General features: G+C 45.7%; 1 protein-coding gene across 1 annotated transcript in view; it reads right to left on the bottom strand.

Annotated features, from left to right (window-relative positions):
- Nucleotides 1-25,795, bottom strand: part of NRF1 (nuclear respiratory factor 1) — a 162,913-nt gene that overhangs the window by 72,958 nt on the left and 64,160 nt on the right. Inside the window, exons 6-9 of the mRNA XM_060245979.1 lie at nucleotides 22,128-22,286; nucleotides 19,688-19,882; nucleotides 8,155-8,256; nucleotides 716-873 (exon numbers count right to left, since the gene is read on the bottom strand). Coding sequence (XP_060101962.1) covers nucleotides 716-873; nucleotides 8,155-8,256; nucleotides 19,688-19,882; nucleotides 22,128-22,286 — 614 coding nt within the window. The remainder of the gene's footprint in view (nucleotides 1-715; nucleotides 874-8,154; nucleotides 8,257-19,687; nucleotides 19,883-22,127; nucleotides 22,287-25,795) is intronic.

Below are 25,795 nucleotides of genomic sequence, written 5' to 3' on the forward strand. Positions count from 1 at the left end.
GGGAAAATACCAAAAAGCGTCACGATATTATTGTTAACTGGCATGGTTACCAGAGGGTGAAAAACTAACAGGAAATGTCGGTTTGCAATGAATTGATTAGCTGTTGCTAAAAGTTTTAAATGTTATTTTTTTTATTTCCCAAATTTGTAAACCAATTAGGGACTGAAAGACTGCCTTGCATGGACATGGAACCTTGGAACTCACAAACGCTTTGGATGATTCCAGTGACTTTTGAGCTTCTCTTGCAAGAGATCTTGGGGAAAGGACCTACTCGCCTGAGTAGGCGTCAGAGGGAAGGAAATTCAAGATGGCTGCCCTCTAGGGTTGCCAAGACCCCCCCCCACACAGCCTCCGGGGGGGGGGGGGGACTTGTTTTGTGTGGCACAATGGCATCACCCACAAGCGATGTCATCATGCTGGCGACGTTGTACATCGGCCGCTCTAGGTGTTTCCTGGAAAACTCTATGGTTTTCCCGGACGTTCTAGCATTTTGGGAGGGAAAAAACCTCTATGGTGCCTATTGTACCATAGAGTTCTCCCTCCCAAATTGCTAGAGCGTCCGGGAAAACCATAGAGTTTTCCAGGAAATGCCTAGAGCAGCCAGCACACATCGCCGGCGGGTTGGGAATCTCCCGGGTGGAAGAACCCCCACCCAGACCGGGGGCTTGGTAGCCCTACCGCCCCCTCCTCCCAGGCCTTCCCGCTGCCCACCAACCTGTTGAGCGCCATGGTGACTGTTGCGCCTTGTTGCATCTCTTGCGATGCCGCCACTGCTGCTTCCGCCAGGGACGCCACCGCCTGCGTGGCTTCTGAGGCTTGTGTTGTCTGGATGGTCATCTCACCTCCCTGTAGCGTTGCCCAATTCTGCTCCACCTGATGGGGTGAAGAAAGGAAGACATAATTCCCACAAAAATGGACTTGGTGGGAAAAATTCTAGAAACAGCAGAGCTGGGCTTTCTATTCCAGCTGTTGGCTGGGAAATCTAAGGAAGAAGCAAGAAAATACTGGATGAAATTCTATGCCTGGTTAGACACTCAAGGCTCTTGAGATTCTCTGGCGTGAACTTATTTCTCCCTTTCCCCCTCTATTTTATATTACAAAATTGCCTTTACTGGAATTGTCGAAAGCAAGAGATAACTCAATCAAAAGATTTATAATATAAAATTTTAAAATGTTGATGATGTTTAGCTTAGAGATAATAATACCGGACAATTTATGTAAAGAAAGTATTGCAGATGTAGGCTTGTATTCTTTGAAAGTATTTGTATGCAGACTGACTCCCATCAGTCGGGCTTTCGCCCGGGTCATGGGACGGAGACAGTGCTGGTTGCCCTAGTGGATGACCTCCAGCGGCATCTGGACCGAGGCGGCTCAGCAATACTGATGTTGTTAGACCTATTCGGCAGCGTTCGATACGGTCGACCATCGGTTGCTGACTTGCTGTCTTGCCGACGTGGGGATTCAGGGGTCGGCTCTACAATGGCTTACCTCTTTCCTCAAGGGTCGGGGACAAAGAGTGGCGATTGGGGGTGAACTGTCCCGGAGGTACCCGCTGGATTGCGGGGTCCCTCAGGGAGCAGTTCTCTCCCCGATGTTGTTTAACATCTACATGAGCCCTCTTGCCCAGATTGCCCGGAGATATGGGCTGGGTTGCCACCAGTATGCTGATGACACCCAGCTCTATCTACTTATGGACGGACGGCCTGCCTGTGTCCCAGAAAACCTGGACCTGGCATTGCAGGCCGTATCTAGATGGCTCAGGCTGAGCGGGCTGAAGCTAAATCCAACGAAGACAGAGGTCCTTTGCCTGGGTCGCCGTGGTCCGGGGAGGGAGATTCCCTTACCGGCCCTCGATGGTGTGCCTCTGTCAGCGGCGCACAGGGTTAGGAGCCTGGGGGTGCTATTGGAGCCTACTCTAACTATGGAGGCCCAGATAGCAGCCACTGCGAAGTCCGCATTTTTTCATCTTAGGCGGGCAAGGCAGTTGGCTCCTTTCCTGGAGGACGGCGACCTGGCAACAGTGATCCATGCAACGGTCACCTCGAGGCTGGACTACTGCAATGCCCTCTACATGGGGCTGCCCCTGTGCCGAACCTGGAAGTTGCAGCTAGTGCAGAATGCCGCTGCCCGGCTGTTGTTAGGGCTCTCTAGGCGGGAGCACATTCAGCTGGGACTTCGGGGACTGCACTGGCAGCCGATAACATACCGAGTTCAGTACAAGGTGCTGGTTATGACCTTTAAAGCCCTTTATGGCCTGGGACCTGCCTACCTTAGGGACCGTCTCTCCCCACATGTTCCCCAGAGAGTGCTGAGATCGGGGTCTCAGAACCTCCTTATAATCCCTGGGCCAAAGGAGGCCCGTCTGAAAGCGACCAGAGACAGGGCCTTTTCGATTGCAGCTCCCTGTTGGTGGAATCAGCTCCCGGAGGAGGTGAGGGCCCTGCGGAACCTTGAACAGTTCCGCAGGGCCTGCAAAACAGCCCTCTTCCGGTTGGCATATAATTAATTGTTATCGGAATGCCTGAATATTCAAATCTCGAACATCAGATTATTGAATACTGGAATATTGAAGAACTGATTTAAGGAAAGGTAGCATAGTACATATTGAAGTGAGTTTTATGTGTTTTTATGTGTTTTTATGTATTCTATTGTATAATTATTAATGTATTTTAAACTGATTTTTGTTAGCTTTTTATGTTGTAAGCCGCCCTGAGCCCACCTCAGTGGGGTAGGGCGGGATATAAATCGAATAAAATAAATAAATAAATAAATAAATAAATAAATAAATAAATAAATAAATAAATAAATAATAAGGTCAAAATGTATTGTGTTCTCTATGCATTGTGCTCTCTATACTCTCTATTCCCTACACCTGTTTCTCTGAAACGAATAAAACTTTTTAAAACGAAAAAAAATAGAAGAAAGGAAGACATGCTGGGAAAGGGAGCTTGTCCAAGAGATGCACGCACATTGCAAAGAAGGGGAACAAATGATATATCCTCTTGTATTTTATGTGACTGTCCCAGAAACTGTCTCAGCTTATGATTCCATAATGCAGCAGAAGCTCTCTCATGCCCAGGGGCTCTATGTCTTCACCTCAGTCTTTTTTGAGCCTGTGGGCAGCTTTGGAATTCTGACACAGAGCGGGGGTGGGGCGGGGGGTGCAGGCACAAAATGGCTGCCGCAGGAGTGGAGCCAGCCGCAAAATGGCTGCCACAGTGAAGATCCCTGTGCAGTGGAGGCAGCTGCCGCTGAAGCAATGTTTTCATAAAAAATCGGCAGTCAGTCAATTCTCCAGTGGCCAATCAGAGTTCATGCTGGGCAAAAGAATCACCTGGACAAGCCACTTTCTAAAAACACCTGGTGAGTGTTGGATAAAGAGCTGGAGGGAAGGCACCATGAGGAGGAGGAGGAGGAGATGATGATATTGGATTTATATCACGCCCTTCACTCTGAATCTCAGAGCGGCTTACAGTCTTCTATACCTTTCTTCCCCACAACAGACACCCTGTGAGGTGGATGGGGCTGAGAGAGCTCTCCCAGAAGCTGCCCTTTCAAGGACAGCTCTGTGAGAGCTATGGCTGACCCAAGGCCATTCCAGCAGCTGCAAGTGGAGGAGTGATTAACACAAGGAAGTGGAGAGTGATTAACATGTGGAATTCACTGCCACAGGAGGTGGCGGCAGCTGCAAGCATATCCATCTTCAAGAAGGGATTGGATAAAGGTCCATCAATGGAGCAGAGGTCCATCAGTGGCTCTTAGCCACAGCTTATTGTTGGAACTCTCTATCTGGGGCAGTGATGCTCTGTATTCTTGGTGCTTGGCGGGGGCAACAGTGGGAGGGCTTCTAGTGTCCGACACCTGGCCCACTGGTGGACCTCCTGATGGCACCTGGATCTTTTTGGCCACTGTGTGACACAGAGTGTTGGACTAGATGGGCTGCTGGCCTGATCCAACATGGCCTCTCATATGTTCTTATATCTGGGACAGTGATGCTCTGTCTTCTTGGTGCTGGGGGGGGGGGCAACAGTGGGAGGGCTTGTAGTGTCCTGGCCCCACTGATGGTCCTCCTGATGGCACCTAGTTGTTTTGGCCACTGTGTGACTCAGACTGTTGGACTGGATGGGCCACTGGCCTGATCCAACATGGCTTCTCTTATGTTCTTATGTGACACAGAGTGTTGGACTGGATGGGCCTCTGGCCTGATCCAACATGGCTTCTCTTATGTTCTTATGTGACACAGAGTGTTGGACTGGATGGGCCACTGGCCTGATCCAACATGGCTCCTCTTCTGTTCTTATGTGACACTGAGTGCTGGACTGGATGGGCCACTGACCTGATCCACCATGGCTTCTCTTCTGTTCTTATGTGACACAGAGTGTTGGACTGGATGGGCCACTGACCTGATCCAACATGGCTTCTCTTATGTTCTTATGTGACACAGAGTGTTGGACTGGATGGGCCATGGGCCTGATCCAACAAGGCTTCTCTTATGTTCTTATGGGACACAGAGTGATGGACTGGATGGGCCACTGGCCTGATCCAACATGGCTTCTCTTATGTTCTTATAAAAAGCCCTGACAACAGCTACTAGTCATGATGGATATCTACTCTCTTCTCCAGTACCACAGGCAGTGTTCATCCTTGTCTCAGTTGCTGGGGAACATGGGCAGAGGGATGTTGTTGCACTCATTCTACCTGTGGACTTCCTAGAGGGAACAGATTGCTGGACTGGATGGGCTTTTGCTTTGATCCAGCAGGGCTCCTCTTATGTTCTTACTTAAGCTTGGAGAAACATCAGCTGTGGGGTGACATGACAGAAGTTTACAAGATTATGCCTGGGACAGAGAAAGTAGAGAAAGAAGTCTTTTTCTCCCTCTCTCACAATGCAAGAACTCATGGACATTCAATGAAATTGCTGAACAGTCCGGTTAGAATGGATAAAAAGAAGTCCTTCTTCACCCAAAGGGTGATTAACATGTGGAATTCACTGCCACAGGAGGTGGCGGCAGCTGCAAGCATAGACAGCTTCAAGAGGGGATTGGATAAAAATATGGAGCAGAGGTCCATCAGTGGCTATTGGCCATAGGGTATAGATGAAAATCTCTGTCTGGGGTAGTGATGCTCTGTATTCTTGGTGCTGGGGCGGGGGGCACAGGGCTTCTAGCCCCACTGGTGGATCTCCTGATGGCACCTGTGTTTTTTGCCCCCTGGTTTTTTTGCCCACAGTGTTGGACTGGATAGGCCATTGGCCTGATCCAACATGACTTCTCTTATGTTCTTATGTGACTCAGATTGTTGGACTGGATGGACCACTGGTCAGATCCAACATGGCTTCTCTTATGTTCTTATGTGACACAGAGTGTTGGACTGGATGGGCCACTGGCCTGATCCAACGTGGCTTCTCTTATGTTCTTATGTGACACAGAATGTTGGACTGGATGGGCCATTGGCCTGATCCTACATGGCTTCTCTTATGTTCTTATGTGACACAGAGGGCTGAACTGGATGGACCATTGGCCTGATCCAACATGGCTTCTCTTATGTTCTTATGGGACACAGAGTGTAGGACTGGATGGGCCACTGGCCTGATCCAACGTGGCTTTCCTTATGTTCTTATATGACACAGAGTGCTGGACTGGATGGGCCATTGGTCTGATCCAACATGGCTTCTCTTATGTTCTTATGTGACTCAGAGGGTTGGACTGGATGGGCCATTGGCCTGATCCAATATGGCTTCTCTTATGTTCTTATGTGACACAGAATGTTGGACTGGGTGGGCCACTGGCCTGATCCTACATGGCTTCTCTTATGTTCTTATGTGACACAGAGGGCTGAACTGGATGGACCATTGGCCTGATCCAACATGGCTTCTCTTATGTTCTTATGTGACATAGAGTGTTGGACTGGAGGGGCCACTGGCCTGATCCAACATAGCTTCTCTTATGTTCTTATGTGACACAGAGTGTTGGACTGGATGGGCCACTGACCTGATCCAACATGGCTTCTCTGATGTTCTTATGTGACAGAGTGTTGGACTGGATGGGCCATTGGCCTGATCCAACATGGCTTCTCTTATGTTCTTATGTGACTCAGAGTATTGGACTGGATGGGCCATTGGCTTGATCCAACATGGCTTTTCTCATGTTCTTCTGTGACACAGAGTGTTGAGCTGGATGGGCCATTGGCCTGATCCAACATGGCTTCTCTTCTGTTCTTCTGTGACACAGAGTGTTGGACTGGATGGGCCATTGGCCTGATCCAACATGACTTCTCTTATGTTCTTAAGTGACACAGAGTGTTGGACTGGATGGGCCATTGGCCTGATCCAACATGGCTTCTCTTATGTTCTTCTGTGACCCAGAGTGTTGGACTGGAAGGGCCATTGGCCTGATCCAACATGGCTTCTCTTATGTTCTAAAGGAAGCAGGCAGTGAAATTCCACCTGAACTTTGGACAGCCACCAGCAGTGGCCAAAATTGAGGAAGGGTTCAACTTCTGCAGAAGGCAGCTCTTGCACGTTTGTACACTCAAATGTGAGCAAAACTTGCAAGTCAGAGCCGGAATGGGCCTTAGACAACGAGGGCTTGTCTGCTGGTGAATGCTGAAGGCCCGGAAGCCCGAACAAAACAACCTGTCTCTCACTGGGTCTTTCAAATGGAAATGCCCGCTGTGCAGGGGAACAAAGCTGTTTTGTGCTGCCACCTATAGCCCGGAGAATCCTGTCCCTGCCACAAAAGCCTGGGGAGCCTAGGCCCAAGAGACACAACAGGTCTTTCTCTACAGGCGGCAGGGAGCTAAGCGATCAGGCTGGGAATTGGAGTTATAGGAATGTCTGAGAGAACAAAGTTGGTATCCGGGGGCACCTTTAAGACCAATGAAGTTAAGTTCTGGGTATCGGCTTTCATGTGCGTGCAGACTTCGTCAGATATCCTTTCCCACAACTCTTCATCAGATATCTTATTCTCCCAACTTAAGGAATGTTATCTCTGGATTCCCTGGCCTGGATTCCCCAGTTGCCTTGCTGGTGGCTCTGCCTGCTGGAACTCCTGTGCAGCTTCTCCCCCTTCCCCCAAGGGCTTTCTCAAAGACTGCAGAACCCGTGGAGCCTACGATTTACAACCCTTTTATTCCACCTGCAATGAAGCCCAGAGATGGCCACACATGCTTCATGTAACAGCCACAAAGAATAAACACTGGATGCTTGAAAGCCACAAAACGGAAGGAAGGAAGGAAGGAAGGAAGGAAGGAAGGAAGGAAGGAAGGAAGGAAGGAAGGAAGGAAGGAAGGAAGGAAGGAAGGAAGGAAGGAAGGAAGGAAGGAAGGAAGGAGGGAGGAAGGAGGGAGGGAGGAAGGAAGGAGGGAAGAAGGAGGGAGGAAGAGAGGAAGGAAGGAAAAAAGAGGGAGGGAGGGAGGAAGGAGGGAGGGAGGGAGAGAGGAAGGAAGGAGAGAGGGAAGGAAGAAAGGAAGGAAAGAAGGGACAGAGGGAGGGAGGGAGGAAGGAAGGGACAGAGGGAGGAAGAGAGGGAGGGCGGGAGGAATGAGGGAGGGAGGGAGGGAAGGAGGAAGGAGAGAGAGAAGGAAGAAAGGAAGGAAAAAGGAGGGAGGAAGGAAGGAGGGAGGGAAGGAGGAAGGAGAGAGAGAAGGAAGAAAGGAAGGAAAAAGGAGGGAGGAAGGAAGGAGGGAGGGAGGAAAGGAGGAAGGAGAGAGAGAAGGAAGAAAGGAAGGAAGGAAAAAGGAAGGAGGGAGGACGGAAGGAGGGAGGGAGGGAGGAAGGGAAGGAGGGAGGGAGGAAGGAAGGAGGGAGAGGAGGAAGGAAGGAAGGAAGGAAGGAAGGAAGGAAGGAAGGAAGGAAGGAAGGAAGGAAGGAAGGAAGGAAGGAAGGAAGGAAGATAAATGGGGAAGGAGAGGTGGAAAGAAAGCAACTTAACTTTAAATGCATTATCCAAGCCAACCAATAGAGTAGTGAAAACCTCAAGAACCACACGATATGTGTTAAAGAAATTTCCAAGGAGGGCTGAGCAGGGATCTGGTAGCTGCTTCAGGTGGGGGGGTGGGACGCCGTGTCTCTATGCAAGGAACTGAAGCAGAAAACCCACAAGGTTCTTGTCCTCCCCTCTCCCCTTTTATATGATGACCGACCCCCAACCTTACCTCTCCATCTGTCACTGCAGAATAATTGACTTGTGCGACCGTAACTGTGGTAGGCAATTCAGAGGCGTCTGCCAAGGTGGCGACTGTAGCTCCTGTTCCAACCTGCAACGACACCACCGCAAAACCATCAACGAGATGCCACCAAGGGTCACCTCTGGGATCCCTCTGCACCGCTTGGGAGTTTCTGAGTGTTTGGGCTCAGATCATGCAAGTTACTGAGCCCAGGGCTGATAAGTTACATCCAGCCTGCAAAACTGGTTAATGGTTTGCTGACAGCATCAGCTAGTTTGAGGGCTGAGCACCTTACAGAGCAGCGGAGTGCGGGAGAGTGTCACACGTGAGCAAGGCTGGGATTCTAGCAGGAGCTCCTTTACATATTAGGCCACACCCTCTGATGCAACCCATCCTCCAAGAGTTTACAAGGCTCTTTTGTGTAAGCTCTTGGAAGATTGGCTACATCGGGGGGGGGTGGCCTAATATGCAAAGGAGCTCCTGCTAGAATCCCACCCCTGCGTGTGAGACTCTGCACTCAGTTCTGAGTTGAACTGGGCCTTTTCTTATTTCTACCCAGGAAGCTGGGGAGCCTTCAAAAGTGAGCAGCGACCCAAATGCAGATAGTTTCGGGAGGGGGAGGGGCAGACTTGGACTGCCGTAAAAGAGCGAGACCTGAGTTTCTGTAGCATCTCAAAGACCAACAAGGCTTTCAGGCTATAAGCTTTTGAAAGTCACAACTCTCCGATAACACAGGCAGCTTTGACTCTAGAAAGCGCATCCCCCTGTGAATTTTATTGGTCTTCAAGGCTCTACTGGCTCATATCTGGAGATCCGAATGTGGTCCTCCGATCAACCAGTTTACCCACCCATGATGCATTCAACTCAAAACCCAGAAATATTCATTTCTGCTGCTCCACGGCTGGTGCCAGCAGTGTGTGCCGCATTTTTTATTTTATTTTAAGAAACAAGTAAATCTGCTCGCAGTAGACCAAAAACAATATGCGCTGTATAGACTTGGGGGGAAAAAAATAAAAGGGTTATTTCCCTACAGAGCACATGTCAAGAAATGAAGGGGTTGTCTTACAAGTACAGGTTACGTGTATGCCCAGGAATTAAAAAACGTTTTGCGTATGGCACAGGTGCTGGGGTGTGCTTGCGTGATCCTACATTCAGGGTCATTTTTCTTTCAGGTAAGTAAGTAATCCTAATAAGCCCCAAACAAAAGAGAGTTAAGAACATAAGAGAAGTCATGTTGGATCAGGCCAATGGCCCATCCAGTCCAACATTCTATGTCACACAGTGGCCAATATATGTGTGTGTACACACACACACACACACACACACACATATATATATATATATATATATATATACACACACACACTGTGGCTAATAGCCACTGATGGACCTCTGCTCCATATTTTTATCCAATCTCCTCTTAAAGCTGGCTATGCTTGTAGCCGCCACCACTTCCTGTGGCAGTGAATTCCACATGTTAATCACCCTTTGGGTGAAGAAGTACTTCCTTTTTTCCGTTTTAACCTGACTGCTCAGCAATTTCATTGAATGCCCATGAGTTCTTGTATTGTCAGAAAGGGAGAAAAGTACTTCTCTCTCTACTTTCTCCATCCCATGCATAAACTTGTAAACCTCTATCATGTCACCCCGCAGTAGACGTTTCTCCAAGCTAAAGAGCCCCAAGCGTTTTAACCTTTCTTCATAGGGAAAGTGTTCCAAACCTTGAATCATTCTAGTTGCCCTTTTCTGCACTTTTCCCAATGCTATAATATCCTTTTTGAGGTGCGGTGACCAGAATTGTACACAGTATTCCAAATGAGACCGCACCATCAATTTATACAGGGGCATTATGATACTGGCTGATTTGTTTTCAGTTCCCTTCCTAATAATTCCCAGCATAGTGTTGGGCTTTTCTTATTGCAAGACACACACTGTCTCAACATTTTCAGTGAGTTCTCTACCACGACCCCAAGATCTCTGTCTCGACATTTTCAGTGAGTTCTCTACCACGACCCCAAGATCTCTCTCTTGGTCAATCTCTGCATTAAGTTGCATTAAGCCTCACTGAAATCAACAGGAAAAGTCTATTCCTACTTACTTAAGTCTTACCAATCACAATGTGATTTAAGTCTGGTTCTCTGAATTAGGAGCCATGATTTTCAGTATTATAGCAATGCATTCACTCAGGCGAGAACTCGTTTCAGACAAAAGTGACCGTACCTTCCAATACTCCCTCTAAGCTCTGAAGTCTTGTTAGCAAAAACTTCTACTTTGTGAGCTCCAGGCATTAAACTTGTGAGCTGCTGCATCGATTAGCTTGCTCTGGGGTCATTTTCCCTGAGCTAAGACTAAATTGCATGAGTCGGAGGGCTAAAAAATTGTGAGCCAGGGCCGGATCTAGGGGGTGCTTGTACTGGGCGCTGCCAGAAGAGGAGGGCGCCAAATTGGGTGTGGAGTCCATTCTATTCGAAATTAAAACATGATGCTCCTCCAACTCATTTTATCTTATGGGCCCATAAGGGGGCGTCATTTTTTAATTTTGCCACAAAAACATGTCGATCCAGTCCTGCTGTGAGCTAGCTCACACTAACTAATCCTTCTCTCCCTCAACCCAGGTTTCTGACACACCAGCACTTAATTTCAAGAAGTTAGCTGTATCGAGTCTGGGCGAATGAGATTTTTTGAAGACGACGACGACGACGTTGGATTTATATTCCGCCCTCCACTCAGAGTCTCAGGGTGGATCACAATCTCCTTTATCTCCCTCCCCCACAACAGACACCCTGTGAGGTGCGTGGGGCTGAGAGAGCTCTCACAGCAGCTGCCCTTTCAAGGACAACCTCTGCCAGAGCTCTGGCTGACCCAAGGCCATTCCAGCAGGTGCAAGTGGAGGAGTGGGGAATCAAACCCGGTTCTCCCAGATAAGAGCGCTCTGGCTGACCCAAGGCCATTCCAGCAGCTGCAAGTGGAGGAGTGAGGAATCCAACCCGGTTCTCCCAGATAAGAGAGCTATGGCTGACCCAAGGCCATTCCAGCAGCTGTAAATGGAGGAGTGGGAAATCAAACCCGGTTCTCCCAGATAAGAGAGCTCTGGCTGACCCAAGACCATTCCAGCAGGTGCAAGTGAAGGAGTGGGGAATCCAACCCGGTTCTCCCAGATAAGAGAGCTCTGGCTGACCAAAGGCCATTCCAGCAGCTGCAAGGGGAGGAGTGGGGAATCCAACCCAGTTCTCCCAGATAAGAGAGCTCTGCCTGACCCAAGGCCATTCCAGCAGGTACAAGTGGAGGAGTGGGGAATCAAACCCGGTTCTCCCAGATAAGAGAGCTCTGGCTGACCCGAGGCCATTCTAGCAGCTGCAAGTGGAGGAGTGGGGAATCAAACCCGGTTAAGAACATAAGAGAAGCCATGCTGGATCAGGCCAACGGCCCATCAAGTCCAACACTCTGTGTCACACAGTGGCAAAAAAAATTATATATACACATACACTGTGGCTAATAGCCACTGATGGACCTGTGCTCCATATATTTATCTAAACCCTTCTTGAAGGTGGCTATACTTGTGGCCGCCACCACCTCCTGTGGCAGTGAATTCCACATGTTAATTACCCTTTGGGTGAAGAAGTACTTCCTTTTATCTGTTTTAACCTGTCTGCTCAGCAATTTCATCGAATGCCCACGAGTTCTTGTATTGTGAGAAAGGGAGAAAAGTACTTCTTTCTCTACTTTCTCCATCCCATGCATTATCTTGTAAACCTCTATCATGTCACCCCGCAGTCGACGTTTCTCCAAGCTAAAGAGTCCCAAGCGTTTCAACCTTTCTTCATAGGGAGAGTGCTCCAGCCCTTTAATCATTCTAGTTGCCCTTCTCTGGACTTTCTCCAATGCTATAATATCCTTTTTGAGGTGCGGCGACCAGAACTGCACACAGTACTCCAAATGAGGCCGCACCATCGATTTATACAGGGGCATTATGATACTGGCTGATTTGTTTTCAATTCCCTTCCTAATAATTCCCAGCATGGCGTTGGCCTTTTTTATTGCAGACGCACACTGTCTTGACATTTTCAGTGAGTTATCTACCACAACCCCAAGATCTCTCTCTTGGTCAGTCTCTGCCAGTTCACACCCCATCAACTTGTATTTGTAGCTGGGATTCTTGGCCCCAATGTGCATTACTTTGCACTTGGCCACATTGAACCGCATCTGCCACGTTGACGCCCACTCACCCAGCCTCAACAGATCTCTTTGGAGTTCCTCACAATCCTCTCTGGTTCTCACCACCCTGAACAATTTAGTGTCATCCGCAAACTTGGCCACTTCACTGCTCACTCCCAACTCCAAATCATTTATGAACAAGTTAAAGAGCATGGGACCCAGTACCGAGCCCTGCGGCACCCCACTGCTTACCGTCCTCCACTGCGAAGACTGCCCATTTATACTCACTCTCTGCTTCCTATTACTAAGCCAGTTTTTGATCCACAAGAGGACCTGTCCTTTTACTCCATGACTCTCAAGTTTTCTAAGGAGCCTTTGATGAGGAACTTTATCAAAAGCTTTCTGGAAGTCAAGGTAAACAACATCTATCGGGTCGCCTTTGTCCACATGTTTGTTCACCCCCTCAAAGAAATGTAACAGGTTAGTGAGGCAAGATCTTCCCTTGCAGAACCCATGCTGAGTCTTCCTCAATAACCCGTGTTCATCAATGTGCCTACTCATTCTGTCCTTGATAATGGTTTCTACCAACTTTCCCGGTATTGAAGTCAGACTGACTGGCCTGTAATTTCCGGATCTCCTCTGGAACCCTTTTTAAAGATGGGGGTGACATTTGCTACCTTCCAGTCCTCAGGAACGGAGGCAGATTTCAATGAAAGATTACAGATTTTTGTTAGAAGATCCACAAGTTCAACTTTGAGTTCTTTCAGAACTCTCGGATGTATGCCATCCGGACCCGGTGACTTATTAGTTTCTCCCAGATAAGAGAGCTAAGGCTGACCCAAGGCCATTCTAGCTGCTGCAAGTGGAGGAGTGGGGGAATCAAACCTGGTTCTCCCAGATAAGAGTCCATGCCAGCTTTCAAGCTTTGACTCTCAAAAGCGCACCCCCCCCCCCCGACTTCTGGGGTTGGAAAATGCCAAGCTGAACTGCTTCTCAGAAGGGGAGCAGGCTGGAACTTCTGTTCGGGGTAGTGGAAGGCAATCTAATGCCTACTGCCTACTTTTCTCAGTCAGAGATTAGTCCAGGATATGCACAGGAAACTTTGAGGAGATTTACCTTGGCTAAAAGGGAGTCCCGGGGGGGGGGCTCCTTTGAGGGGTCACCGGAGACGAGTTGCATTTTCATCATCAGCAGAAGTTTCCAGAGTCATTTATTTGACATAAGCTCGACAGGATCCTAATCTTCTTTGATATTGCTAAACATCTAAAGCTACACAAGACCGGTGTTGATCTGGATAACTACAGAAAAGGTACAGATTGCTATCTTTCATTCCGGGACTAATTAAAGTTAAAATAAAATCAGAAGGTGGGAAATTGAAATCTAGAAAGTTGGAAGAAGGGGAGAAGGGGCAAAATTCGGACTTTGTGAGTTTAAAGGACAGTGCTAAAAAGTGGAAAGGAATTTATTGTTTGCTCTACTTGCGGTTTTTGAGGAAAAGCTCCATCGTCATAGAATTGCAGCTCCCACAGTCAACACAGGAAATACATCAAGTATCGTGAGATCTCTCTTACCAGCAAAAACGGGATTTGGTGGCAAGTTAAGCAGGAAGTATTGGATGGAAAAGGGAAGTCATTGAAGCAGACAGCCTACTCTAGGACTATAATATCATGGAAAAACATCGGCGGCCATTGCAAGGAGGCGAAAGTTTAAATAAACTTTTAAAGTGTTCGGGACATTAAAAATTGGTGGAGCCGACAGAGGTGATGATTATAAGGTAAATGCTATTGGACATTATTGTTAATAACTATTTTAGAAGCCTCTAGAGAAAAAAGAAAAAAAAATTAAAGCGAGGCAGAAAGTTGCGACCGCCATTTTGGAGAAAATAAAAACTTTAAAAATTAATATCTGAGCCCAGGAAGCTCTGAGGACGGCGAAATTAGGCTTATTGAAGTAAGCAAGCCTTACTCTTTTAAACCTGATAGTTGAAATTTAATTTGGTGAGGTCAAAATTTTCGGTGTTTTTACATAAGCAAACCCGGGCAAGGACTGCTTCAGGACCAATTAGATGCAATGGAAGCCAGGATAATGAAAGGGATGAAGGAGATGACAACTGCTTCCAAAAAAGAAATTAGAAAAGACACTGAAGAGCTAAAAAAAGATATAGAGGATCTTAGAAATGAGACTGTGGTAACATCAAAGAAAGTTCAGGAGGTGGAAGGGAGAGTGAAAGTACATGATTCCACCTTGTTAAAAATACAAGAAAAAGTGGCAATTCATGACTGCAAATTGATGGAGACCCAGATACGTCTGAGAAGAGTACCTGAGGATGAAGAAACTGATTTAAAAGAATATATAATAAATATAATTGCAGAATTTCTGGAGTAAGATCCTGAAGGGACTAGAAACATGTATGACTATATGTATAAAGTGAATTCACTAAATGCCAAAAAAAATAATCTACCAAGAGATGTGGTTATAATAAAAACTTTGAAAAGACATTGATAGTGGGAGGCAGCAAAGTAAGAATTATGAAGGAGTTGCCAAGACAAGTGATAAATGACAGAAGAGCATATAAGAAATTGACAGAAAAATACGGGACAATGAAATGAGGTATAGATGGTTAATACCTGAAGGTTTGAGCTTTGAACTTCAAGGAAGAAGGATTACAATTACAAATACACAGGAACTGTGTGGATTTTATGAAGAACATAAAGAATCTGCACCATGATGGATTACAAGTTATTATCTTGGAATATAAATGGACTAAATTAACCACAAAAAAGAAAGGCAACATTTCACTGGATTAAAAAGCAAAATTGTAATATAATTTGTTTACAAGAAGTACATATCAAACAAAAGGATTACAAATTTTTATGGAATAAGCAATTGGGACAAGAATTTCATTCATTGGCTGAACAGAAGAAAAGGGGAGTGATTTTTTATATTAAACAAGAATTGGATCCGAAATTAGTGTTTAAAGATAAAAATGGAAGATTTGTAGCGGTAGAAATAATATTAAATGCAAAAAAAATGTTGTTATTGGGATTGTATGCACCAAATGGAGCAAAAGATGCTTTTTTCAGACATTATACAACAATTTGATGAAGTGACATATGATCAAGTTTTGATAATGGGGGACTTTAATGGAACAATTAAGAACACACTGGAGAGGTCTGGGGGAAAAAAATAATAAGGAAGGAAAATTGCCAAAGTCTTTTTTTTTAATTGGTCAAACAAGAAAATCTGAAAGATATATGGAGGAAATTTAACCCTGAAGAGCGGGACTATACCTTTTTTTCAGCAAGACATACTTTTTCCAAAATTGACATGTTGTGGGGCACTAAGGATTTAGGCCTCATAACAAAGAAAATAGAGATTTTACCTAAAATAGGGGCTGATCATAATCCAATAATGTAGATTACAAAATTGTCTAAAATATTGAGAAGATGGCGATTAAATGAAGATTTACTACAGAATAAAGAAATAGTGACATCTCTAGAAAATGAAACGAAAGCTTTCTTCCAAATAAACGATAATGAAGATATAGAATTTTAGACTGTGTGGGATGCTTATAAAGCAGTAATGAGAGGAATATTGATTACATTGAATAATAAAGACAAGAGGGCAAAAGAAAAACAGATGTTGGACATTCAAAATGAAATAAAGAAAAAAGAAGGGGAACTGAGAAAAAGGCCAGGAAAAAAGAAAATTATGAGGGAGATTACAATATTACAAACACAAATGAGACATTTGTTAAATAAAGAACTGGAATGGAATCTGAAAAGATTACAGCAGAAATCTTTTGAGGGAGCAAATAAACCTGGAAAATATTTGGCCTGGCAACTGAAAAAAAAAAGAGAGAAAGCAAAATTATTAATAAAATTGTGGCTGATGGAAGAGAGGTGGTAGATCAAGAAGGAATAAAGAGAGAATTCTTTAAGTATTATGCCAAATTATTTAAGGGTGTTAAAATAAAGAAAGAAAAGTTGGAAGCGTATTTACAAAATATTAAAATAGCACCCTTAACAGAAAATATGAAAAAAGTTTTGAATGACCCAATTGAAAAAATAGAAATTGAAGCAGCAATTAATGCAATGAAAAATGGAAAAGCACCTGGGCCAGATGGATATACAGCTAAATTTTTAAAAACCTTCAAAGAGGAATTAATACCAAAACTTCAGAAATTGATGAACATGATAAGAATAAAAGGGAAAATACCAAATACATGGAAGGAAGCTGTTATTTCGTTGATTCCAAAAGAAGACAGAGACAACATGAATGTAAAAAATTATAGATCAATCTCACTATTAAATAACGATTATAAAATATATACAAGGATATTGGCAGTATGGCTTAAACAACATCTAATAAATTTTATAAAGGAGGATCAAGCAGGGTTTCTCCTCAAAAGGCAAATAAGAGACAATATTAGAACTGTTGTAAATATTGTAGAATATTATGAAAGACATCCAGAAAAGGAAGTAGCATTATTCTTTGCGGATGCAGAGAAAGCATTTGATAATTTAAACCGGGACTTTATGTTTGCAATAATGGAGAAAATGGAGTTGGGGGAAAACTTTATAAGGATGATAAAAGCAATATATACTGAACAACGTGCAAGGCTATGCAAAAATGCAGATCTTACAGAAGACGTGATAATTAGCAAAGGTACAAGACAAGGCTGTCTGCTTTCCCCACTGTTGTTTATAATGACTCTTGAAATTTTACTGATGCAAATTCAAGAAGACAAAGAAATAGAAGGATTAAAAGTAAAAGGATTTACTTATAAATACAGAGCATTTGCAGATGATATGATGTTTATAAATGAAAACCCCATACAAGTAACACCTTTGTTGTTAGCTAAAATACAAGAATATGGAGAACTGGCGGGACTTAATATTAATAAAGAAAAATCAAAACTTCAATGTAAAAATATGCAAGTAAATAAACAAAAGGAACTGCAGAAATTAACAGGTTGTGAGGTTACCTCTAAGGTAAAATATTTGGGTGTGGAGATAACAATGCAGAATACTGATTTGTTTAAAAACAATTATGAGAAGCTATGGCGTAAAATGGATGAAGGTATGATAAAATGGAATAAACTTAATTTGTCATTGCTGGGCAGAATAGCTGCAATTAAAATAAATATTCTGCCAAGAATAACGTATCTGTTTCAAACTATTCCGATTGTGAAAGACAGTAAACAATTTAATAGATGGCAAAGAAAAATCTCAGAGTTTGTGTGGGCTGGGAAGAAACCAAGGATTAAAATGAAAATCTTAACAGATGCAAAAGAGAGAGGAGGATTTCAACTACCAGATTTAAAATTATATCATGAAGCAGTTTGTTTAGTGTGGATAAAGCAAATAAAGAGCTTGGTGGAAAATGATATTAAAACTGAAGGAATAAGAAAAGAGCAAACAGAAATGGAAAAAGTTCTGCATGGAGATAATGAAAAATTAATTTCAAAACTATATAAATGGCTTTTAAAATGGTCTACGGAAGATGAAGTAGTGAAGTTTCAAATGATTAAATGGGCATTAATGTAAATAAAAAAAATACAGATGGAAATTTGGGAATATTTGTGGAAGAATTCTATTAAGCTTTCGACATGTCACAGTATTAAAGAGAACTGTTTTAAAATGATGTGTAGATGGTATATGACTCCTAAAAAGTTGGCAAAGATGAACAATAAGATGCCAGATAGACGTTGGAAGTGTAAAAAACATGAAGGTTCTTTCTACCATATGTGGTGGACTTGTGAAAGAGCAAAAAGTATTGGCAGATGATTCAACAAGAAATTTCTAGGATTTTGGGATATGAATTTAAGAGAGTTGCAGAGACTTTTCTGTTGTGATTACAAATGGAAAAATTTCCAAAATAAGATAGAACTATAATTTGGTACTTGCTTTCAGCTGCTAGGACATTGTATGCACAGTTGTGGAAGCAAGAAAAAATACCAGAGAAATGGGATTGGATTGTAAAAGTTATAATTTATTATTATTATTATTATTATGACATGGAGTGAAATGGACAAATTAACAAGAACTTTAAGAGACTATGACTTCTTATTTCTTATTTCTTTATTTCTTTAAGATGGAGTGGAAAAAGTTTAGAAAATATGTAGAAAAAGTGGAAAATAAAAGGACATTGGACAATTTTTGACAATGATTAAGTATTAGAAGAAAGGAGGATATAAATTTTTGTTTTTATTAGTTAAGGGTACCTTTAAATATTAGTATCTTAAGTAAATAACACCGGCGGGGGTCAAGTAACGGGGGGAGGGGTGGTTAGAAAGTAATATATGGGATAGATACGGTAAAAAGAAGTTATTCATGATACAAGAAATAGATATTGTTACCATATGTTACTAAATAAAACTGTTTTAAAAACCAAAAGCGCACACCCCCCCACACACCAAAAAAAAATCTTGTTCTCTAAGGCAGTGGTCCCCGACTTTTTTGGCACCAGGCACTGGTTTTGTGGAAGAAAATTTTTCCACAGACTGGGGGGTAAGGGCGATGGTTTAGGGATTATACAATTGTGCACTTTATTTCTATTAGTTTGATGTGGTGGTTAAGCGCGTGGACACTTATCTAGGAGAACCAGGTTTGATTCCCCATTCCTCCACTTGCAGCTGCCGGAATGACCTTGGGTCACAGCCAGTCCTTGAAAGGGCAGTTTTTTGTCAGAGCTCTCTCAGCCCCACCCACCACACAGGGTGTCTGTTGTGGGGGAGGAAGGTAAAGGAGCTTGTGAGCCACTCTGAGACTCTGAAATTCAGAGTGGAGGGCGGGATATAAATCCAATGTCTTATTATTATTATTACTACATTATAATATATCAGGGGTGGCCAACAGTAGCTCTCCAGATGTTTTTTGCCTACAACTCCCATCAGCCCCAGCCATTGGCCAACGGTAGCTCTCCAGATTTTTTTTGCCTACAACTCCCATCAGCCCCAGCCATTGGCCGTGCTGGCTGGGGCTGATGGGAGTTGTAGGCAAAAAACAAACAAACATCTGTTGGCAACCCCTGTAATATATAATTAAATAATTACACAGCGCATGGCCCAGTCACTAACAGGCCACGCACTGGGACCGGCCCACGCCCCGGGGGTTGGGGACCCCTGCTCTAAGGTATCTCGAAACTAGTTGGCACTTAATAGAAGCTAAAGCCCATCAACGATTTCGGGACCCCGTTGTCACCCTCCGTGGGGTGACGCGAGCCACTATAAAGACAAGGCCCCTATTGGGTGAGCAGACATACAAGACATTTTGCTCATCCGTTCTACTGCTCCCCTTAAGAGCTGGCTGCCCCGTCTCCCTGGTACCTCTTCATGGAGAAAGCGAGCCCCGTGCCCGCTCACCTGGATGAGAGAGACCGTGCCGTCGGGGTTGCTGAAGGTCTGGACGACGGTCTGGGACGGGACCAAGTGCGCGATGCTGTGTGTCGCCGCCGTTGGCTGTGTTTGCTGATCCTCGAAAGCGTACAGCAGGTCCTCCCGCCCGTGCTGCTTGTAGCAGTTCTTCACGATCGTCCGTAAGGCCTGTGTCCAAGATACCTGGTGAGGAGCGGATGGGGAGAAAGGAGGCGCAGTTAGAGATTTTATTGGTCGTCAAAACCCACATGTTCCAACTCCTTTGCATATCAGGCCACACACCCCTGATGTAGCCAATCCTCCAAGAGCTTACAGAACTCTCAGTATAGGGACTACTGTAAGCTCCAGGAGGACTGGCTACATGTGAACAAGGTTAGGATTCTAGCAGGGGCTCCTTTGCATATTAGGTCACACCCCCTGATGTAGCCCATCCTCCAAGAATTTACAAAGCTCTTTTTTGTAAGCTCTTGGAAGATTAGCTATTAGGGTGTGCTACAAAAAAAAAGCCCTATGTCCGACTGGGCAAAGCTTTAGAAAGTGGCATGAATAATAATTACGTAACTTCTGCAATGGCCCTGAGAGAGCCCTGACAGAAACTGCTCCTGAGCAAAACAGCTCTGTGAGAACTTGTGACTGACTCAAGGTCACATCAGCAGGTGCATGTGGAGAAGTGGGGAATCAAACCTGGTTCTCTCTCTTTCTGCAAGCATATGAGGAACCCTGAAAGCGATATCTCGCCATCGAAATACGTCAACTGAATAGCACCTTAACTTAATTTTAGCTGTAATTTAATGTAACTGTTTTAACTGTATGTATTAATTGTATTTTAAAATTGTTTTATAAATCATGGTATACCATGTCATGTTAGCCGCCCTGAGCCTGCTCCGGCGGGAAGGGCGGGATATAAATAAAAGTTTATTATTATTATTATTATAAGAGTCCGCACACTTAACCACTACACTAGCTTGGGGAAATATCTGCTGAGAGGTGACATGATAGGGATTTACAAGATTATGCATGGGATAAAGAAGGTAGAGAAAGAAGTCCTTTTCTCCCTTTCTCACAATAGAAGAACTTGTGGGTACTCCGTGATTGCTGAGCAGTCGGGTTAGAATGGATAAAAGGAAGTCCTTCTTCACCCAAATGAATTCCTGCTGGGCCTTTCCTATTAAAAAAGGCCAGTGTGAAACAATGGTGGCATCAGGAGGTGTGGCCTAATATGCCAATGAATTCCTGCTGGGCCTTTCCTATAAAAAAGGCCTGTGTGAAACAATGGTGGCATCTGGAGGTGTGGCCTAATATGCAAATGAATTCCTGATGGACCTTTTCTACAAAAAGGCCTGTGTGAAACAATGGTGGCATCAGGAGGTGTGGCCTAATATACAAATGAATTCCTACTAGGCCTTTTCTACAAAAAAAGGCCTGTGCGAAATAATGGTGGCATCAGGGGTATGGCCTAATATGCAAATGAATTCCTGCTGTCAGAATTCCAAAGGTGCCCACAGGTTCCAAAAGGCTGGGGAGCAATGTTCCCTCTAAGTAGCAGTCTTATGAGCAAAAAATTGACTTTGTGAGCTACTGGCATTAAAGTTGTGAGCGCCTGCATGAATTATTGTGCTCTGGGGTCATCCTTCCTGAGTGAAGACAAAAATGTGTGAGCTGGAGGCTAAAAATCTGTGAGCTCATTGCCACAGGAGGTGGTGGCAGCTACAAGCATAGCCAGCTTCAAGGGGGGATTGGATAAACATCTGGGGCAGAGGTCCATCAGTGGCTCTTAGCCACAGCTTATCGTTGGAACTCTGTCTGCGGCAGTGATGCTCTATATTCTGGGTGCTTGGGGGGCACAGTGGGAAGGCTTCTAGTGACCTGGCCCCACTGACAGACCTCCTGATGGCAACTGGGGTTTTTTCTTGGCACTGTATGACACAGTGTTGCTGGATGGGCTACTAGCCTGATCCAACATGGTTTCTCATATGTTCTTATGTGACTCAGTGTTGGACTGGATGGGCCACTGGCCTGATCCAACATGGCTTCTGTTCTGTTCTTATGTGACACAGAGTGTTGGACTGGATGGGCCATTGGCCTGATCCAATATGGCTTCTCTTATGTTCTTATGTGACACAGAGTGTTGGACTGGATGGGCCATTGGCCTGATCCAACATGGCTTCTCTTCTGTTCTTATGTGAAACAGTGTTGGACTGGATGGGCCATTGGCTTGATCCAACAGGGCTTCTCTTATGTACTTATGCTACTTATGCTAACTCAGTTTAGAGGGAACACTGCTGGGGACCACCTCCCCCCCAAATAATGGAAGAAGAGCTGGTCCTTCTGTCTTCCACTGCTATACTAAATCTCAACACAGGTCACACCCAGCCCAGCCTCAAACGTGCAGAGAATTTGCCGTATCAAGGTACCGCTCAACACACACCCGTTGCTTCTGTTCCTCCGTCCGGACGTCACTGCGAACATTGGCCCACGGGATGTCCTCCGGCCACCAAACCGGCTTGCAGCTCTCCTTCCCCCAGCCTGGCTTCCCACGACCCGTTGAGTACTTCAGCATTTCAGGGATGAACGCTCGCAGCTGCGCCTGGAGAATCCAAAAGAGAAGGGGGTGAAAGTTTAAAACCTGCAGAAGCAGAGTGGTTTGTTCAAGATCACAAGACATTGTAAAGGAGACTTCGTCCAGAGCAATCGGCTCCACCGAGCAGAGTCTGGGTCTCCGCATGAGAACAAAGACAGCTCTTGTGGCTTGGTCTTGACTCAAGTGTGCATGTGGGGGGGGGAGGGGTTGCTCAGTGATGAAGCATCTGCTCGGCATCTCCAGGTAAAAGGACCAGGCAGTAGGAGTGGGAAAGACCTCGACATGAGACCCTGGAGAGCCATGAAGTGGGGCTGTGGCTCAGTGGCAGAGCATCTGCTCAGCATGAGGAAGGTCCCAGGTTCAATCCCCAGCATCTCCAGTAAAAAGGACTTAGCAGGAGGTGATGGGAAAGACCTCAGCCTGAGACCCTGGAGAGCCATGTATTGGGGCTGTGGCTCAGTGGCAGAGCATCTGCTCAGCATGCAAGAGGTCCCAGGTTCAATCCCCAGCATCTCCAGTAAAAAGGACCAGGCAGCAGGAGATGGGAAAGACCTCAGCCTGAGACCCTGGAGAGCCATGAAGTGGGGCTGTGGCTCAGTGGCAGAGCATCTGCTCAGCATGAGGAAGGTCCCAGGTTTAATCCCCAGCATCTCCAGTAAAAAGGACTTAGCAGGAGGTGATGGGAAAGACCTCAGCCTGAGACCTTGGAGAGCCATGTATTGGGGCTGTGGCTCAGTGGCAGAGCATCTGCTCAGCATGCAAGAGGTCCCAGGTTCAATCCCCAGCATCTCCAGTAAAAAGGACCAGGCAGCAGGAGATGGGAAAGACCTCAGCCTGAGACCCTGGAGAGCCATGAAGTGGGGCTGTGGCTCAGTGGCAGAGCATCTGCTCAGCATGAGGAAGGTCCCAGGTTTAATCCCCAGCATCTCCAGTAAAAAGGACTTAGCAGGAGGTGATGGGAAAGACCTCAGCCTGAGACCTTGGAGAGCCATGAAGTGGGGCTGCGGCTCAGTGGCAGAGCATCTGCTCAGCATGCAAGAGGTCCCAGGTTCAATCCCCAGCATCTCCAGTAAAAAGGACTTAGCAGGAGGTGATGGGAAAGACCTCAGCCTGAGACCTTGGAGAGCCATGATGTGGGACTGCAGCTCAGTGGCAGAGCATCTGCTCAGCATGCAAGAGGTCCCAGGTTCAATCCCCAGCATCTCCAGTAAAAAGGACCAGGCAGCAGGAGATGGGAAAGACCTCAGCCTGAGACCCTGGAGAGCCATGATGTGGGACTGCAGCTCAGTGGCAGAGCATCTGCTCAGCATGCAAGAGGTCCCAGGTTCAATCCCCAGCATCTCCAGTTAAAAGGACCAGGCAGAAGGGGATGGGAAAGACCTCGGCCTGAGACCCTGGAGAGCCATGAAGTGGGGCTGTGGCTCAGTGGGAGAGTCTCTGCTTGACATGCAGAAGGTCCCAGGTTTAATCCCCAGCATCTCCAGTAAAAAGGACTTAGCAGGAGGTGATGGGAAAGACCTCAGCCTGAGACCTTGGAGAGCCATGAAGTGGGGCTGTGGCTCAGTGGCAGAGCATCTGCTCAGCATGCAGAAGGTCCCAGGTTCAATCCCCAGCATCTCCAGTAAAAAGGACCAGGCAGCAGGAGATGGGAAAGACCTCAGCTTGAGACCCTGGAGAGCCGATGCCAGTCTGAGTAAATAATATTGACCTTGATGGATTGACGGTCTGATTCAGTACCAGAGTTTCATATGTCACATTATGGAGGAGTGGTCAACCTGTAGCATGGGAGCTACTTGTGGCTTTTTCACACATATTGTGCAGCTCTCGAAGCCCCCACCGCCCTGGTCGGCTTGGGAAAAGCATTCCTCTCTTCAAATCACTTTTCCGAGCCAGCTGGTGGCTTGGAGAAGGCATTTAAAGTTAAAATTGCTTTCTTTCCACCTCTCCCTCCCTCCTCACTTCCTCATCCCTTCCCTTCCTTCCTTCCTTCCTGTTCTCAAACATCTCACATTTATTCTCTTAATGTGAAGCAAGTTTGGCCATCCCCGCATGATAGCACGACCAGCCCTTACGACCTGATGTCATGAATGTTATACTCCGGTACTGCTTTCTTCTATCGAAGCTGAAAGTCGGAGAAGTGAAATTGGGAGCGCAATTTTTGGAGTTGTCTTGGGACTTCATAACACACAGGCTAGTCCCAGAGAGGAGTCACAACTTTGCAGAGTATACTTATTCACAAGGGCTACGATCCTGAGACACGGTGAGCTTGGAGACTAACGTCTCATTCATGATCTGAGCAAAGCTGAATGTCTGAAAGTGCAATATATTTAAGTAGTCCCCTTTCCCACCATTCCGACAACGGTAAGGGTGCCATTACTTGGGTCTTCCTTTACGCTTGTTTAACGACCTACTCATCTACTTAGCTTCTCCTCTCCTCACGCTTCACGGAATCATAGAGTTGGAAGGGACCACCAGGGTAGCATTCCCTCTCATTCCCTTTGGGGAGGGACGGTGGCTCAGTGGTAGAGCATCTGCTTGGGAAGCAGAAGGTCCCAGGTTCAGTCCCCGGCATCTCCAAAAAAGGGTCTAGGCAAATAGGTGTGAAAAACCTCAGCTTGAGACCCTGGAGAGCCGCTGCCAGTCTGAGAAGACAATACTGACTTTGATGGACCGAGGGTCTGATTCAGTATAAGGCAGCTTCATATGTTCAGCTGAGTGAGTGTGAGACAGCTCACAGGTTCTTAGCCTCCAGCTCACACCTTTTTGTCTTCGCTCAGGAAGGATGACCCCCAGAGCACACTAAGTTATGCAGCGGCTCACAACGGTTATGCCAGTGGCTCACAAAAGTAGAATTTTTGCTCACAAGGCTCTGCAGCTTAGAGGGAACGTTGCTTGTAACCAGTGTTCCCTCTAAGCTGAGTTAGCGTGAGCCAGCTCACAGGTTCTTAGCCTCCAGCTCACACCTTTTTGTCTTCGCTCAGGAAGGAGGACCCCAGAGCACACTAAGTTATGCAGCAGCTCACAACGGTAATGCCAGTGGCTCACAAAAGTAGATTTTTTGCTCACAAGACTCTACAGCTTAGAGGGCACGCTGCTCTAGGGCCAATGCGGTCTGAAGATTCACACCGCAGAATAATTATATCATTGAACTGGTTTTTAATGTTAGTAGTTTTATTGTTGATGTTTTATATTGTTGGATTTAAATGTTTTTATAATATCACTGTATGTTTTGTAATATGCTGTTAGCCGCCCTGAGCCCGCTAAGGTGGGGAGGGCGGGATAGAAATAAAATTTATTATTATTATTATTATTATTATTATCTAATCCACCCCCCCTGCACAATGCAGGAACTTCACAAATGCCTCCCTCCCATACGTACACCCCCGGTGACCCCTGCTCCATACCCAGAAGATGCCAAAAACCTCCAGATCTCTAACCAAACTGGCCTGGTGATAAATTTCTGACTGACCCCAAAGTGGTAATCAACATTTCTCTGGGCGTGTTAAGAAAGAGCC

The sequence above is a fragment of the Heteronotia binoei genome, chromosome 8, assembly GCF_032191835.1.
Source record: "Heteronotia binoei isolate CCM8104 ecotype False Entrance Well chromosome 8, APGP_CSIRO_Hbin_v1, whole genome shotgun sequence".
In the NCBI taxonomy this organism is placed as follows: domain Eukaryota; kingdom Metazoa; phylum Chordata; class Lepidosauria; order Squamata; family Gekkonidae; genus Heteronotia; species Heteronotia binoei.